The 17,181-nt window shown below is 38.5% G+C and overlaps 1 protein-coding gene across 10 annotated transcripts in view; it reads right to left on the bottom strand.

Moving 5' to 3' along the window:
- Positions 1–17,181, bottom strand: part of CPSF2 (cleavage and polyadenylation specific factor 2) — a 32,637-nt gene that overhangs the window by 10,610 nt on the left and 4,846 nt on the right. For 7 of the 10 annotated variants that reach the window (XM_078054122.1, XM_078054119.1, XM_078054126.1 and 4 more), the window contains 8 exons: positions 13,720–13,895; positions 12,586–12,745; positions 12,401–12,506; positions 11,268–11,397; positions 9,255–9,370; positions 7,267–7,454; positions 6,316–6,606; positions 893–993 (listed from right to left, as the gene is read on the bottom strand). In XM_078054122.1, coding sequence (XP_077910248.1) covers positions 893–993; positions 6,316–6,606; positions 7,267–7,454; positions 9,255–9,370; positions 11,268–11,397; positions 12,401–12,506; positions 12,586–12,745; positions 13,720–13,868 — 1,241 coding nt within the window. In that variant the 5' untranslated portion in view covers positions 13,869–13,895. Of the gene's footprint in view, positions 1–892; positions 994–6,315; positions 6,607–7,266; positions 7,455–9,254; positions 9,371–11,267; positions 11,398–12,400; positions 12,507–12,585; positions 12,746–13,719; positions 13,899–17,181 lie in introns of all 10 variants that reach the window. The other 3 variants (XM_036117191.2, XM_078054124.1, XM_078054125.1) reach the window with 1 other exon arrangement.

The raw sequence follows: 17,181 nt of genomic DNA, 5'->3' as shown, positions 1-17,181 counted from the left end.
CTGATGGAGGTATTGCCTGCTGATATGCAGTCCATGAAACAAAAATCAAAGGAATTTCTTCAGAGAGAAGGGAGGATGATACCATGTGGCAATATGTCCACACAAGGGAGGAATAAGAACAGGAAACTAGAAATGTGTGCAATATAAGTCATTTTTAAAAATCTCTTTAAAAAATAAAATTGAGGGGCGCCTGGGTGGCTCAGTTGTTAAGCGTCTGCCTTTGGCTCAGGTCATGATCCCAGGGTCCTGGGATCGAGCCCCGCATCGGGCTCCCTGCTCCGCGGGAAGCCTGCTTCTCCCTCTCCCATTGCCCCTGCTTGTATTCCTTCTCTCGCTGTGTCTCTCTCTGTCAAATAAATAAATAAAATCTTTAAAAAATAAAAAAAAATAAAAAATAAAAAATAAAATTGATTTTTTAAAAACAAAAAAAAACTAGCACTGAAAGAACTTGGCATTCTAGCACCATTTAAAAATGTTCACAAAAATAATGAAGTCAACAGAAAATTTAAATATATTTTTTTAAATTTAAATTCAAGTTAGTTAACATATAGTGTATTATTAGGTTCAGGGTATAGTTTAGTGATTCATCAGTCATATATAACACCCAGTGCTCATTCCATCACCTGCCCTCCTTAATGCCCATCACCCAGTTATACCATCTCAGCAACCACCTCCCCTTCAGCAACCTTCAGTTTGTTCCCTATAGTCAAGAGTCTCTTATGGTTTGTCTCTCTCTCTGTCCTTATTTTATTTTTCCTTCCCTTCCCCTATGTTCATCTGTTTTGTTTCTCAAAGAAAATTTAAATATTTTCAAATAAACTTTTGTATCTTAGAAGTAAGTTCTTAAATTATATGTAATTTACATATAAGCTTCTGTCTGAAAATAACTCACTCTTTTGACTGCTCAAGTTTTTTTGCCGCTTCTTTCTTTAGTTTCTCTTTTTCCAAGTATTCTTCTAGTTCTTTCCCTTCAAGCTTCACACGTTTCCTCAACTAGAGAAAAACAGCAGACAGAAGGAAGCATCAGTATCAGGGGTTAGGCGGTAGGGTGTGAGATGTAGCACGTCTGTGAATTTATCATCTTAAATTTGAAATTATTCAAGTTCCCATTATATGCAATTACAGATCCTATTTAGATCAGCACCAAAATTGAGCTGCCACATTTCTAGGCTGGGTTTAATTTAAACTGGTTAAAAATCACCAATCAGGAAAAGAAAATACAGGTAAGTATTTTTATAATTTGGAGTAGGTGAGGCCTACACAGGACATAAAACCCAAAAACCACAAAGGAAAAGATGAATAAATACGGCAACATGAAAAAAAATACATTTCTTTGACATTTAAAAATCTCATAAAATTATAGGGAACGGAGAAAATTATTTACAGCACTACATGACTATCAGAAGCTCTTTTTTCCTAAGAGCTCTTCCAAATCAGTTAAGAAAAAGATGATCAACACATCAAAAAAGGACAAAACCATATATAAGCAATTTACAAAATAAGACAAATAAGTAACTAATAGCTATGAAAAGAGGGCTCATTTCGCTGGTTTTTGAAAAATGCAAAATTTTTGAAATGTAATACCATATAAGATTTTATTTATTATTATTTATTTATTTGGGGGGGTGGCTATGAGAAAGGGAGAAGCAGACTCCCCACTGAGCAGGGAACCCAACGTGGGACTCAATTCCAGAACCCTGGGATCATGACCTGAGCTGAAAGCAGATGTGTAACCAACTGAGCCACCCAGGTGCCCCTGTAATACCATTTTAAAATCTATTAGATTGGCAATGCTAATTACTATATATCTATGGGAAAATTAGCGTAACTATGGTAGAAGGCAATTTGCCATAAAAATGTGCCTGTCATTTGACATAGTATTTCTACTTCTAGGAATTTATGCTACGGAAACAATCACAAGTGTTAGGAAAAAAGTACAATTGCAGCAATGTGTGTAACAGTAAAAAACCAGACTCAACTTTAAAATCCATCAACATGGGATGATTAAATCAGTAGATCTCCCCAACTTTTTGATCTCGGGATTGTCTTAGACTCTTAAAAATTACTGAGAACCCCAAATAGTTTTTGGTTTTTTGTAGATTACGTTTATTAATGTCTACCATATCAGAAATCAAGAATGAGGAAGTTTTAAAATATTCATCTGTAAACTAAAAAATAAAATCACTGCATATTAACATTATATTTTTATAAAAGGTAATTAAATTTTCTAAAGCAAAAACAAAAAATAGTGGAAAGCACGGCATTATTTTACATTTTTGCAAGTCTCTTTAATGTCTAGCTCAATAGAAGACAGCTGGATCCTCACATCTGTTGAATTCAATCTCCTGCAATATGTTGTTTTGGTTAAAGCATATGAAGAAAATGCAGCCTCACACAGATGTATAATTGGAAAAGGGAAAAATATTTAAGTAGCATTTCCATGAATATTCCTTGGTATTACATTAAAACTCAAAAACTGGTGGTTTCTTAAAAGATTAGTTGTAATGTGGAATCTGAAACCAACAACTTTTTATACTGTTATGTTAAAATATATTGATTTATCTTGCACTTTGAATGGCTCTTTTATTTGAGCACTATCTTGTACCTACAGGCATCGGTTATTTGCAAAGTACTGGTTCACCAAGTTACACAGATCTTACAAATGTTGACAGTATTTTAAAAATCACATTTGCAAATATCACCACCAATCTCATCAGCAAAGCCTTCTAAGTTTAAGTTGTCCATTTCATGGTGATGGGCATCGCTTTCCAAAATTCTAATTTTCACTTCAAAGTTTGAATTTTATCAGATTTAGGCAACAAATGCGACCAACTGTTTTCCTTAGAGTGACAAGCTCAACTTACTCATCTTTGAGAGAATATCTGCCGAACACCCAGTCTGAGTAACCATGTCATTATTTCAAGTAAAAATGGTGTTCTGAGAAAAAAGTGGCCAGTTAACTCAATGATACAAGTGGCTTTCTTCGAGACAAACATTGTGTATTAGTATGCAACACAGGTGCTGTACGCATACTTCCCATCTTGCCATCCAGATTATTTTTAAAAACCTTTTACTGAAAGGATTTAATCAATAACTTTTACTGCTTCGTCAAGAACATCCTTAAGAGAAACGGGCCCTCTTTTGGCACTTCGAGTATGTGCTCATGCACAGTGCAGCGGCTGCTGCGGGCTGGGGCCACGCTGGATTGACGCTAAGGCACCAGCACCTCTCGCACCACTGCTTTGACTGTGCAACGTTAAATCTAGGCACAAGCGGAAAGGCAAGTAATATCTTAACATTACTATCAGAAGTAGTTTTGACCTTGGGCACTCCCTGAAAGGGTCTCAGGGACCCCCTCTCAGGGGCCCTCACACCGTATCTTGAGAACCACTGGATTCAATAACCACTGGATTCAATAATCACCCCCTCTCAGGGGCCCTCACACCGTATCTTGAGAACCACTGGATTCAATAATCAATGTACTATTGAAAGGCAACCTGTCCACACGTGTGTTTTTATAAGGTTACTAAAATGAATTCATTTATTTGAAAACACTTGAATGTTTATAATATAGCCATCTGTGCATGAGAAGTCAGGACAGCGGCTTCCCTCGGAGGGGAAGGATCCAGAAGGGGATGTATGAGGTACTGCCGATACGTCTCGGTCTGGGTACAGGCTAGACAGATGTGTTCAGTTTGTAAACGTGTATCACACCGTGCACTTGCACATGCACACTTCCAGCATATGTTACATGGCAATGGACACTGAAAAAAATCTGTGGAAAGTGCTGCTATTGTCTGAGATGAGGAAGACTCAGAGAAGAGTAAGTCTGGGACTAGGGGGAGGAGAAAGAGTACAATGTTTTGCATATGACCAAGTAGAGGGAAAAACTGATAGGTCATGGAGAGAGAAGGCATAATTACAGAAGAAACATCCCTACAAGGGGAGAAGGGAAAGAATCCTAAGTGTTAGTACTACTTATTAAAAAGTCAAAAACCTAATGTTTCAAGTTACAGCTCCAAATGTCCTTTTCTATTTTTTTCAAACTGAAACCGCTTTTAATATTCTTTTATTAATTCCTCAAACGGCCTATGCCTATCAACCTTAATTGAATTTCTAGTAATTATTATTTTCAAATTCAGTATTTCATATCTGATGAAACTATTTCAAGTATTTCAAAGAGCTCTTTTAATTTTTTGCTTAAAGATTTATTTCAGAGAGAGAGAGTGTGTGTGTGCACGTGGCGGGGGTGGGGGAGGCCAGAGGGAGAGGGAGAATCTCAAGCAGACTCCCTGCTGAGCACAGGAGCCTAACTCCGGACTCCATCTCACAACCTCACAACCCTGAGATTATGACCTGAGCCAAAATCAAAAGCTGGCCGCTTAACTAACTGAGCCACCCAGGTACCCCTGAGCTCTTTTAATTTTTAAAGAAAACTCCTTGTTTCTAAGCTATTAAATAACCCAAAGGACAGTTTTTACTTTGGTATGTTTGCTCTGAATCCTTCCTCAACAATTCTGTATTTATAGTGAATGTATATGAGATTTTAGTTACTATGTTTGTGCTTTTCTTAAGTAGAGTTAAAGACTAAGGTACACTTATCACTCAGCTTCTAACAAACAACATTCCTTAACATGGCTACTAGGAAGGAAAAATAAAAAAGTCATCCACAACTGTGCCCAACTTTGGCAATTGCCCATTCAGCATCAATTGCTAGAGACTTTACAACTAGCTTTGGAAAACTGATAGATGTGATGGGTTGGTTATTAAGCAAAATGATCTTTTGGCATACTAATCACTTGGCTACTTGTTTTGCTCCCGTTAAAACGAGATAAAGCAGCAAATGCGGATACAGAAACAAGTTAGGCTATTTAGTGTGGAGAAGATAAGGGGATTCTTGTCTGACTGCTTCTACTTCTTAGCTAAGTTTGAAACAAGTTCATGTGCTATGGGTGAGGGCTGAGATGAGTTGTAGGGTATTTGAAGAGAAGGAAGGTATGAAGCTACCTAACTGGAGAGTAGGAAAACGAGTATCTTAGAGAATGTTGGGCTGGTGCTGGGTGCCCGTCTGAGATGTGAGGTCATGAATGTGAAAGGCAACCTGTCCACACGTGTTTAACACCAGTAACATAAGGTTGCTTGGGTATAGGAACAGTTAAGCAAATGGTTCAAAGTTTTGCCAGGTGAGTATAATGAACAGGAGAGTAACAGAGTTAAAGGTGTTTGTAAAATAATGATGGACCACTGACTAGAAGCTGGAGCAATGATGGATAGTACACAAATTAAAAGTCCCAATGGAACCAAAGAATTGCTGGCATGAGAGTATTAGAGCAAGTCAGCTGTAAGATCAGAGTGGGATAACTGAGATGGAGATCTTCAGGGGTAACCCGTAACAAGGTGAAGGGTATGACCATAAGAGTAGACAGTATGATTGTGGAAAGGGATGGCTAAGGTGGAATGGAGGAAAAGATCATTAAGAAACAAGGTGTCAAGGAACTAAGAGGGCCAAGGCCTTGGACAGATCACACATATGGACACTAGAGTCATCAAGAATGCAGTCCTGAGTGAGTGGACAGGAAGACTGTGGACCAGGGTTAAAGTCACCAGTGAAGGACAGAGAATGACCAAGGGATCAGTAAATGTCAGAAGGGGTCAGTGTATTGTCAAGTCTGATGGCATGACCTAGAGAGGGAAGAGAAATGGCTTGAAACCTGCAGAACAGAAAAAGGACACCTACCCCACCCAAAGTATATGAAGCATGAAAGAGAAAAAAAGAGCGTCTACTTGAGAGGCCTACAGGAAAGACTATTGTTACAAAACAGATTTCAATGAGGGAAAGGATATGAAAAGAACTTTTCAAAGAGCACTTGAGAATACAGGGTGGGTGACACCTTCTGGGCGTGGTTCCAGAGGATAACATGGAAGGCTTAAAGAATGGGACTTTCCAATAAGGAGCTCTGAAGTTTGTGCTATTAAAGGCTCTCTATTGTTACTCTGGTAAAAATCTGGAAACAATTTCATTTTTGGTCCCTGATTTCTATAAACATCATGCATGTGTCCCCCAGTTTTGTTTTGTTTTTTTTTAAGATTTTATTTATTTATTTGACAGAGAGAGACAGCGAGAGAGGGAACACAAGCACGGGGAGTGGGAGAGGGAGAAGCAGGTTTCCCGCGGAGCAGGGAACCTGCTGCGGGGCTCAATCCCAGGACCCTGGGATCATGACCTGAGCCGAAGGCAGATGCTTAACGACTGAGCCACCCAGGCGCCAACCCCCCCAAACAGTTTTAAGATAAAGTTCACATATAAGCACTTACCTCTATTTCTGTAATTTTTTCAGAAGGATTATCAATTAGGAAACGTGCTAAAGTCCCAGGAGTAGTTCTGTAAGTTAGAATGATTGAGTTTTTAGGGTCCTGACACCACTGAATGAAGAGATCCCTTGAAAATCCACATTCCAGGTCAGGCTGGCTGGCGAGCACCACTTTGGGGCTAGGTACCCGAGCCAAGTCGGAAAGACCGTGACATAAAGAGAGATGGCGAAACTGAAATGGATTATTTCTTTTGTCTTCAAAACATCTCATTAATTTGTCACTCATCCATTCTACCTAATATAGGGGGAAAGGATGACCATAATTAGAAAATACTAGATTATAACTGCAATGTCTTCCACAAAGTCTAGAAGTTCCTGGTCTGTCTTCTTTTAAGTCTTTACCACCAATGGTTCTTTAAACATGTACCATTCTGATGAGCAGCTTATTCTCTGTTCTGTTCCCCATTATATCCTCCCACCCCCATAGTTCATCCCTAAAAATCCAATTTTGCATTATATTTCAGTTACAAGTCACCTTAAATCTTACTGAGAAAGCAGAGTATAAGTTTTAAATAAATATCTTACCCAAGATTGCTATTTCAAGGGAAAGAGCTTATTCAGAAAGAAGAGAAAAATGGATTCTAACATTTATATCCTATGAGGTAGGTTCTACTTTTGTCCCCATTTTACAGATTGTGATACCAAGCGTTAGAGAAGCAACTTGCCCAATCTGTAAGATGGGGACAAAAACAGAACCTACTTCATAGGATCTAGAAGGACTAAACGAAATACTCCATGTTAACACACAGAACAAGTGGTTCATTACCATTATCATCATCACCATCAACCTCTTCAACAGAAGAATAAAATCCAAAGGGCAACGAAAACATTGTTTTCCAGAAGTCCAATTTCTGTAGCAAACTGCTGTATTACAAATGACACCATGAAAACAAACCTGGGACTTGGAAAACTCCACCACATTATAGCTGACATTATTCAGGAGTGCCAGTGAGTAAACACCCAGTCCTGCATCTTTAGTTCTCCAGATCTGATCAAGGAGTTGAGCAAGTTCCAAAACTCTGCCTGCAGTGTCCACTGCTATTAATACATTTCCATCACCTCGGAGTGTTTCCAGGACATTTGCTAGAAAACAAGAATGTAAAATCCATAGAGAACATATCAATACCTTGCTGCAAAATTAAAGATGACTTAATCTCCAGTATAAAGTCTGAAATTTATAAATAAGCAATTATTAGGCCAGGTACACAATTTTAAAAATTCCACTCAGGTTATTACAACTACTTTTTATTCTGTGAATGTATCTTCATAGGAATGAAAGACAATGCCATTAATTCTCAATTTTTTTTCACTGAAAAAGTATAAATCAGTGGTCCCCAGCCCTCTTCACCCACAGTCCACATAAAAAATGACATTCATATAGTACACTGGGGCCAATTATTTACAACTTTGTTACAAATGATTCCCAAATTTATACACACAAGTACACACATTCATACTTTATTTTGTACGTACACATTTTGTGTGTATGTATGCCTACACAATAAAATATAGATCAAATTCCCTCTTCCAACAAAAGTATCTTTAGGAGTAGATTTCCTCGCTCTACATTAAAGTCGGCTTGGAAACACTTGGTAAAACCAACTCTAGCAAAAACAAACAAAAAAACATAAGAACTAAACACCTTCTTAAAGTGAATACAACACAATACACAAACTCTGCCTTTTTTTTTTTTTTTAAAGATTTTATTTATTTGTCAGAGAGAGCGAGAGAGCGCGCACAAGCAGGGGGAGCGGCAGGCAGAGGGAGAAGCAGGCTCCCTGCTGAGCAAGGAACCCGATGCAGGACTCGATCCCAGAACGCTGGGATCATGACCTGAGCCGAAGGCAGATGCTCAACCGACTGAGACACCCAGGCATCCCACAAGCTCTGCTTTTTAAGTAGGTAGATGAAAGCAGTGGTTTCAAACATATTTAAAAGTAGAATCTAATTTTCCTGTTGAAATCCCATGTAGCTTATAAAAAAAGAAGGTAAAGCAGCTGGAGCCAAAGCAGAAGCAACCAGGGATGGCCCAGAGGCTCCTCTTTAGAAATGAGACTACTAGATTAGAGTGTAAGACTCCCAACACCAAAAATCAGTGGACTATTTGCATCCTCATGTATCTCCTTTGCTCATTTTTTTTTTTTCCTTTGCTCATTTTTTCTTTTAGAGTATGTGTTTTTCTAATAGATTTTTTTTTAAGATTTTATTTATTTAAGAGAGAGAGAGAGAGAATGAGCACACAAGCAGGGGGAGCAGCAAGGGGAGAGGAAGAAACAGACTCCCTGCTGAGCAGGGAGCCTGATGCGGAACTCGATCCCAGGACCCCAGGATCATGACCTATGCCAAAGGCAGACGCTTAACTAACTGAGCCACCCAGGCACCCTTTTTTAATAGATTTCTATGAGCTCTTTATATATTCCGGCATTCCCTAGATCTGTATCAGTGAATGCCACGTAGAGCTAGCTATGTGCTGAATGACAGGGAGAAGTCAATCTCTACACCTATCCCATAAAAGCTGAATTCAGATGAACTAAAGCATCTTTTTGTACAAAATAATATGGTCACATAATATTTTTTCAAAAATATTAGAGTTAGAGGCACCTGGGTGGCTCAGTCAGTTAAACATCCAACTCTTGATTTTGGCTCAAGTCATGATCTCAGGGTCGGGAGATTGAGCCCCACATGGGCTCCACACTGGGGGTGGAGGCTGCATAAGATTCTCTCTCCCTCCCTCTGCCCCTCCCCCACATCTCCCTCTCTTAAAAAAAAAAAAATTAGGGTTAACCAATCTCTCATGACAAGAAAAGTGTTAAACAAAATAGAAGAAACAGTAATTCATACTACCATGCACCTCCACAGAGGACATTACTATGTAATACGTACTCAGAAGCTGCTCGTCTCTCTGTTTTCTCCGAGGTTGCACATACGTAGCATTAAAGGAATCTGTGATAAGCAGGGAGGGTCTGCTTAGCATTTCCAGGGAACACCCATTTAAATGGCTATAACAAAGTTGAAGAAGAGGAGTATTACATCACTTCAAATAAACAGCTGCTTATCTCACCTAAAAAATAAGCAACTTTCTTTTAGAAGATTTTTCCTTCCCTAACTATAAAAGGACAGGTGCTCATTAATAAGAAATCTAGTACATTAAAAAAAAAAAATAGGAAAATTAAGATTTTCCAGAGTTCCATCACTCAGAGAAATCGATATAATATTTTGGTATACATCCTTCTAAGCATATAAATACACTTTTCTTTTTTTTTTTTTTAAGATTTTATTTATTTATTAACAGAGAGAGAGACAGCGAGAGAGGGAACACAAGCAGGGGGAGTGGGAGAGGGAGAAACAGGCTTCCCGCGGAGCAGGGAGCCCGATGCTGGGCTCGATCCCCGGATCTTGGGATCGTGACCTGAGCCAAAGGTAGACACTTAACCAACTGAGCCACCCAGGCGCCCCCAAATACACTTTTCTAAGCATATATATGTGAATATATTTTACAAAACCGGTATCTCATGTATATGCCTCTATACTCAGTTCTATACCCTGGTTTTCTCCCATGACACTAAAACTGGTTTCTAAATCTATTTTTTAACAATTGTAAAAACCTCTTACTGTGTATTTTATCTGATCACTTCCCTTTGTTTAGGTTACTTTTCTCATCATTATAAATAATCTCAAAGAACATTTTTGCAAAAAACTTTGATTGCATTTCTGACTGTTTCTTTAGGCCACATTCCTAGAATATTTACTACAATACACAATTTTGCTAAATGGCTTTCCAGAAAGATTTAACCTTTTTCAGAAAGCTCTACCTTTTCCAGAAAGAATGAGCAACTCACTATTTCCTAGAAGAATACTACCATTTAAACATCATTTTAAGGATATTTAATTTTAAAAAGAATTACCATTTAAAGTTTCTTACTTTATAACTTTTGTCCATGTTGTAACTGGCATCTTTTTGATTGGTTAATACCTGGTCTTATACACGTAAGCCTTTAGCCAACATGCTGCAAATATTTTCCCTATTTTATTGGTCTTTAGTTTACTGTTTCAGATGTTTTGAATCTGTATGTAATCAAATCTATCAGAGTTTTCCTTTATAACTTGATCCGCTGCCTTTACACTCACAAACTCTTATCAGAGATTAGACTCACCCATACGGTTTCATTTTCTATTTAATTCTAATCCATCTGAAATTTATTTGTTATGTGGTAAAAAACAAACAAGAAAAACCACAAACTGACTTTTTCCCAAAATGTTTGAATACCATTTACTCGAATATCCATACTTTCCTCATTAATCTGTGATTACAAGAGCCTAAAACTTATTAGTCTTATATACTTCTAAATAGAAGATACAAAAGATCTTGAGGCTACTGTAATCTCATACAAAATAACTATGAACTTAATGTACAGAAATTACAAAAGAAGCCTCTATGAAACTAAACGCCAAAACAATTTTATAGTAATGCTGTGAGTAGAAAACGAAGTATTTAAAATTACAACTACTGTGTCCCTTTTAAAAGGAGTTTGACTTTAAATATAGTTATATCATAATTACTAACTTTACAAAAAAAAAACCCCACAAAGGTCCTCAAATAACAGGTCAAGTAGCATATAAAATATAATTTTACGTACAAAAATTAATCTCCTTTGCAACATCTCCAGAGAGTTATCTGTTTTACAGACTGAATACTTACAGGTCAGTTTTTAAAATACATTATCTCTTATATCAAAGTTTCCCCTCACAATGCAAAAAATTCACTATTTGAGGCCTTTAAGTAGTTCTAGATTTCTAGTTAAAAAAAAAAAAAAGAACTTTTTAGTTTAATTTTCCCTCCAAAGAATGAAACAATACCAACTGCATTTCCATTAGCTTTTGTCTGGATATACCTACATCTCCCTCTTGTGGTTAAAGTCAACTGCATACACAATTTCTTCTTCTCCATCTTTGACTATTTTCCATATTGTTCCACCTATCATATGACCAGCTGGCAGAGGTGTGATAGACAAGCCATGTCCTTTACCTATGTCAATAAGAGAGAGACAATACTCAGATTTCTTTTACAAGCCTAAAGAAAGCTTATTTATTTGTAAACTATTTTTAATAGCTAATATATGCAGTGATACAAAATCCCAAAGTAAAAAGGCAAACACTGAAAATGCAAGTCTCACTCTTCTGCCCCCCAGCTACTCCATTCCCTCACTGTAGACAAACTCTCTTGTCATTTTGTTATGAATGCTTGCAGACGTATCTGTGTTCATAAACTGAAATATTATAAAGAGATTGGATTTAAAAGCCAGTACCCTATTAAAGTACTTAATATGAACGAATAAATTTGAGTATTTATTTGGTACACACACAATCAAATGTTTCCATTTTTGCTAACCTGAAATTGACAGAGTAACAATACAAATCTCATGGTAAAAAATTTATCCTATAGAAAAATTAAGTACAAGCCAAACTGTTGTGACATTGTTATTTCTTGGTCAAATCATCAGAGTCCACCATGGCACCATTTTCTCAATTTCAACGCAAGGCTTCATATTTAATCTCCCTCCACAGATGAGAAATCTATACTTAACAGAGGACTTCCTGACCTAATTAAGTAATAAACTTCTTAATACCCAATTCTAGAATTCAGTTATCTTCTACTATGCTGCCAAGGCACTGCATTTCCTTCAAGACCTCAATCACTACATTTAGTCATCTGAGCCCCTCAACCATGAACCCCTAGGAGGAGGATCTGGCACGTTACCTTTGTGCATCATACACAGTAAACACTAAATAAGTCGTTCCCGAGTTAAATGTGAAAAGGCTTGAGCTATTAACATTGTGTTAGTATTTAATCTGGAATATTTTAAAATCCAAATGACTTGGGAGAAGTTCAGAGTTCCATATGAGAACATGCTAATCTTTTCTTTTTCAGACCACAGTGCCTATGATTTTTACTACAAATTCCCCTTGTACTTTTCAAAATCAGTTAGACCCCCTTAGTCCAATTACTTACTATTGGAATCATTTTTTACCTTTCAAATTCACAATCTGAGAGAATTTTAACTGCTGTATTTTATCAAAGGCTGCATCCACATCATCTAACGTGAAGAGTGTAAAGTCTTCTGTATTGTGTCGAGACTAAAAGAAGCACATAAATCAGAGGTTAAACATGATCACTACAGGAGTGTAAAAAGCAGTTTTTAATTGCTTGAGTTACCTGGTAAAGATCATACATGAACATCTGTCCCATTTTATAAACAGGAATGGTCGCGTAGATAGCACAGTTCAGACCCAGCTTCCCGACGGCATACGGGAGAGCACCAAGATGAAGAGGATCGGGGTGGGACAAGAGTACTGCATCAACTTGGTGAACATGCCTAGGAGAACACGATCAAAATGGCTTCTCAATTTCTCCAATCTCGTTTTTAAGAGTAAAGACTAGGCTGGGGTAAAGGAGCAAAAGAGCTGAAATTATGATACCTAGCAATACCAGTTATTACTACCCCGTCCTGCATAGATATCAAAAGTATGGTATGTGTTGCACAAAACAGAGGATGTCTATACACATAAAAAAAGAAAAAAGAGAATCAGTAGATACCACACATAAGCTGATTGTGAATGGCTGTTTCATATACTATTAAAGTTCAAGAACTCAACTTGAAATTTCAGAAATTGTTAGGGAGAGGATATTTAAATGGCCATATATTTATTATGGATTTTTGCCTCTGCTTTTTAGCATGGTGACTGACAGCATATTCACTATAGTGAAACTTCAATTAATAAAGCATATGGTCTCACTGACAGAAGAAATTAGAAAAAAAAAAGTTTTGCTAAAAGTTCTCAGTTTTTAAATATTTAAGTTCTCTTTCCTTCCATACTTAGTACAATACTACAAGCATTAAGTGAATTTTTCTTTGATAGATTAGCATCCTTTTGTATCTCATGGTCATTATTCTGGGCACCAAAGCTCAATATGAAGGATCAAAAGACAGAAAGTAAGCTAATGTGATCTGATGGCAGACTTTTCACATGGAAGGTTTTTCCTCTCTTCAAATTCTTACACAATTATTCTTCTCTAAAATTATGGTGCAAAAAATCTCTACTGGGATCCATTAGCCAAGTAACACTTAACATTTTACTGAATTTCAATAAACACAGTTTATAATGCAATCAAAACTTTACAAATGGAAACAGTCACTATTTGGCTCTTTGGAGTAAGTAAAACTAAGTCTTTTACTATAAATCAAAATAGAGGAAAGAAAGCAAATACTGTATATCATCAAGATGGTATTACAGTGTAGAAAAGAGAAGTTCATTTAATAAAAGTCTAGAAATATGAAAAGTAACTTACTTCCTCAGGGAATCTATAATATCCATAGAAAAGTGCTCATCCCAGCCACAGTCCAACAGAAATCTAAACTCATCAACTTGCAGAAGATAGCAAAGAGCAGACTCTTCTTGAACCCCAGAGAGGGTAGTTAATTTGATAATAGATGTCATTTTTGGTCCAAAAACAATCCAAAAAGTCTTCTCAAAAGAAATAAAAACATAATTAAAAATACATCATAGTCTAACAAACAACGTACAAATTAACATTGCATCAGGTTTCTAAGTGGGCAGAAATTCCATAAACATATCTCAGAGAGAGCAAGAGAGAGAGCATGAGCAGGGGGAGGGGCAGAGGGAGAAGCAGACTCCATGCTGAGCAAGGAGCCCGATGCAGGGCTCGATCCCAGGACCCCAGGATCATGACCTGAATTGAGAGGCAGACACTCAACTGACTGAGCCACCCAGGCGCCCCAGAAAGCAAACACTTTAAAGACCTATTTCCATCATTGCTAAATTTCAAAGTACAAATATGATCTTATGTACTCTTGTTTACAATGAGTCCTTCAGTGACTCCCAGTGTGGCTTAATGAAAAGCAGTAGACATGGGGCGCCTGGGTGGCTCAGTCTGCCGTCTGCCTTCGGCTCAGGATCCAGCCCTGCATCTGGCATCAGGCTCCCTGCTCTGCGGGAAGCCTGCTTCTCCCTCTCCCATTCCCCCTGCTTGTGTCCCCCTCTCGCTGTGTCTCTGTCAAATAAATAAATAAAATCTTTAAAAAAAAAAAAAAAAGAAAAGCAGTAGACTTTAGAATCAGTTTCAGATTTGAAACTACTACTAGGTGGTTCTAAGCAATTAATTAACCTTTCCTCACTTATGTATTCCAGCCTATAAACATGAGTATTAATAACACACATAAAACAGAGCGCCTTGGCATAGTTGGTTAAGCGTCCGACTCTTGGTTTCGACTCAGGTAGGGATCTCAGGGTCATGAGGTAAGAGTCCCGCATCTGGCTCCGTGCTCAGTGCAAAGTCTACTTAAAACTTTCCCTCTGCTCCTCTCCACTCCACCCTCACCACCCCCCAGTGCACACTCTCTCTTCCTCCCTAAAATAAATCAATCATTCTCATGGGGCACCTGGGTGGCTTAGTCGGTTAAGCGTCTGCCTTCGGCTCAGGTCATGATTCCAGGGTCCTGGATCTAGCCCTGTGTGGGGCTCCCTGCTCATCGGAGAGCCTGCTTCTCTCTCTCCTCCCTGCTCGTGCTTTCTCTATCTCTGTTGCTCTCTCTCTCTCTCTCTCAAATAAATAAAATCTTTAAAAATAAATAAATAAATCTTTAATATAATACACATAAAAAGGATGCTGGAAGATTTCAAATAATGTGTAAATTACCTAGAATAGAGACTACCAAGTTCCTCAATATATAAATAGATAATTAATGAACTCATTCTTCAAGGTGAATCTGTGCTTCCTTTATTTTTCTCTGTGATGGCAATGATTTCATCGCATTACAATGATTAGCTTTCATGTCTCTCTCTCCTATTAGACCAGGGGTCCTTAAATAAATAGACCCCCCTTGAGAATCTGATAAAAAGCTGTGGACTGTTCCTTCTCCCCTCAGTCGTCAAAAAACAAACAAACACATAGAAATCCACATACTTTTCAGGCGTTGAATGTTAGAAATGCTTGCGCTGGAAAGTAAGCAACTAAAAAAACAGAGGTAAAATCTCATGTTTGCAATTCCTAAAAGAGAACCTGACACACGGTAGGTGCTCAACATGTATTTGATGGAATTTATGTTGGGATGCCTACTGTATATATTTCAAGGAGATATAACATGAGCACATCTATTGGGATTTAAGACCTAGAATTGCATGCTATTAAAAGATGTTACAAAAACATTCATTAGCGAAGTACAGCTCCACAGCAATATTTCAGATCTTAGCTCCTTGAAGTAAATTAGCCTTCCCTGCCCAACTATGCAGGTAGGAGAGGTCACGCATACGTGATGGTCTCTTACCAGCTACCCAAGGTCCTATCAACAAAGTCAGGTAAACTGTCACCTTTCATGACAATGTGTCAGGAGACCAATCCCACCACATTTCCCATCCTTTTTCTCCCCAGTCACAGGCAAAGACCCAAGACTCCTGGGTTGTTCATTATCACTGATGTGCACATCTGCCAGTCGGATCCACTCCTCTACTTTCTATCCCTCCCAAGTCCTTCCAGTATGTCCTCTGGAACGACGCTGCTTACCCTCACCCGAAACTGCACCTCTTCCCTGAAGGTTCTCTTTCTTCGCCTGATAACCTTCACAGGAACTGTTTCTCCTGCAGCCTTTTCAAGGGTTTCTTCCTTGTACCCCCTGTGCCTCCGAAGCAGGAAGTCTGTGCTCCTTGCTCCTCACTGCAGCTTCCAAACCAGATCTTCTCCTTCCTCCTCCAAATACTCCGGGCCCTCCCAGATAGTTCACTAGGAACCTTCCCTCTTCCCTCTTCACTGCTGGCATAGGTTAATCGGACCTTGTTCCCTGAGGACTTTAGTACCTGATTTCGGTCTTCCTCAGTAACTCCGCTACAGACTCTAGTCCCCTTTTTCACTTCCAATAACTTCGTCTCACTTCAGCCTCCCACCACCACGGTTATGCCCTGAACCTCATCACCCCTGAGCTGCACCATTTCCAAATGTTCACCTTCTGGCATCTCATGCTCTCACTCCCGCCTTGCTTACTCAGTAATCCCACCTCGAACATCCTTTGGCCTCACCGAATCTCTAACCCCCCGACTGCTCTTTCACCCTCTCCTGTCTCCATTTATGTCCTTCCTGTTGATCCACAATCCACCATGAGTATCTTGCAAACACGATCAAGTATCTGGCTGCTCTAGTCCTTCCTTGTACCAGCCTGGCAAAACCCCAACCCTGACTGACTCCAGTCCTTCACTTTGCCTATTCCAGAAACTGAATGTTGCCAGAGAAAAAACAAACAAACAATCCCACCACTGTGCTACTTACTCTTTAAATTCATGGTCAAAAATCTCAAATGGAAAAAATATATATACATATAACAAACAGGCACTAAGCACTACCTATCAATCTGAGTTTTTGTAGTAGGTTGACTATCTCTGAGATTATGATTTCACATCACCTCTTCTCTGCTCAAGCATCATGCACCACTCCCTCCACCCTACTCTCAGCTGATCATCTCACCTCATTCTTCAGTTAGAAAACAAAGTCATTAGACAGTAACCCATTCTCCAATACCAATTCTATTAATGTATCTGCATGAACACTGTTGTGTCTCTGATTACAAGGAATCAATGCGCTGCTCTCATCCAAGGCCAATCCCCATGAGTACTCTGGATCCCATTCTCATTTTTTTACCTTCTAGAGGACTGAACCTCTTCAGTCATTCCCTCTTTTCCCTGCAATATCCATGTATCATTGATGTACCATTCCTATTAGCATACGCAGATCCTCTAGAATTCC

Source organism: Halichoerus grypus, chromosome 8 (genome assembly GCF_964656455.1).
Source record: "Halichoerus grypus chromosome 8, mHalGry1.hap1.1, whole genome shotgun sequence".
Classification (NCBI taxonomy): domain Eukaryota; kingdom Metazoa; phylum Chordata; class Mammalia; order Carnivora; family Phocidae; genus Halichoerus; species Halichoerus grypus.
Note: the sequence above shows the minus strand (reverse complement) of the source record. Positions and strands in the feature narration are given on the sequence as shown.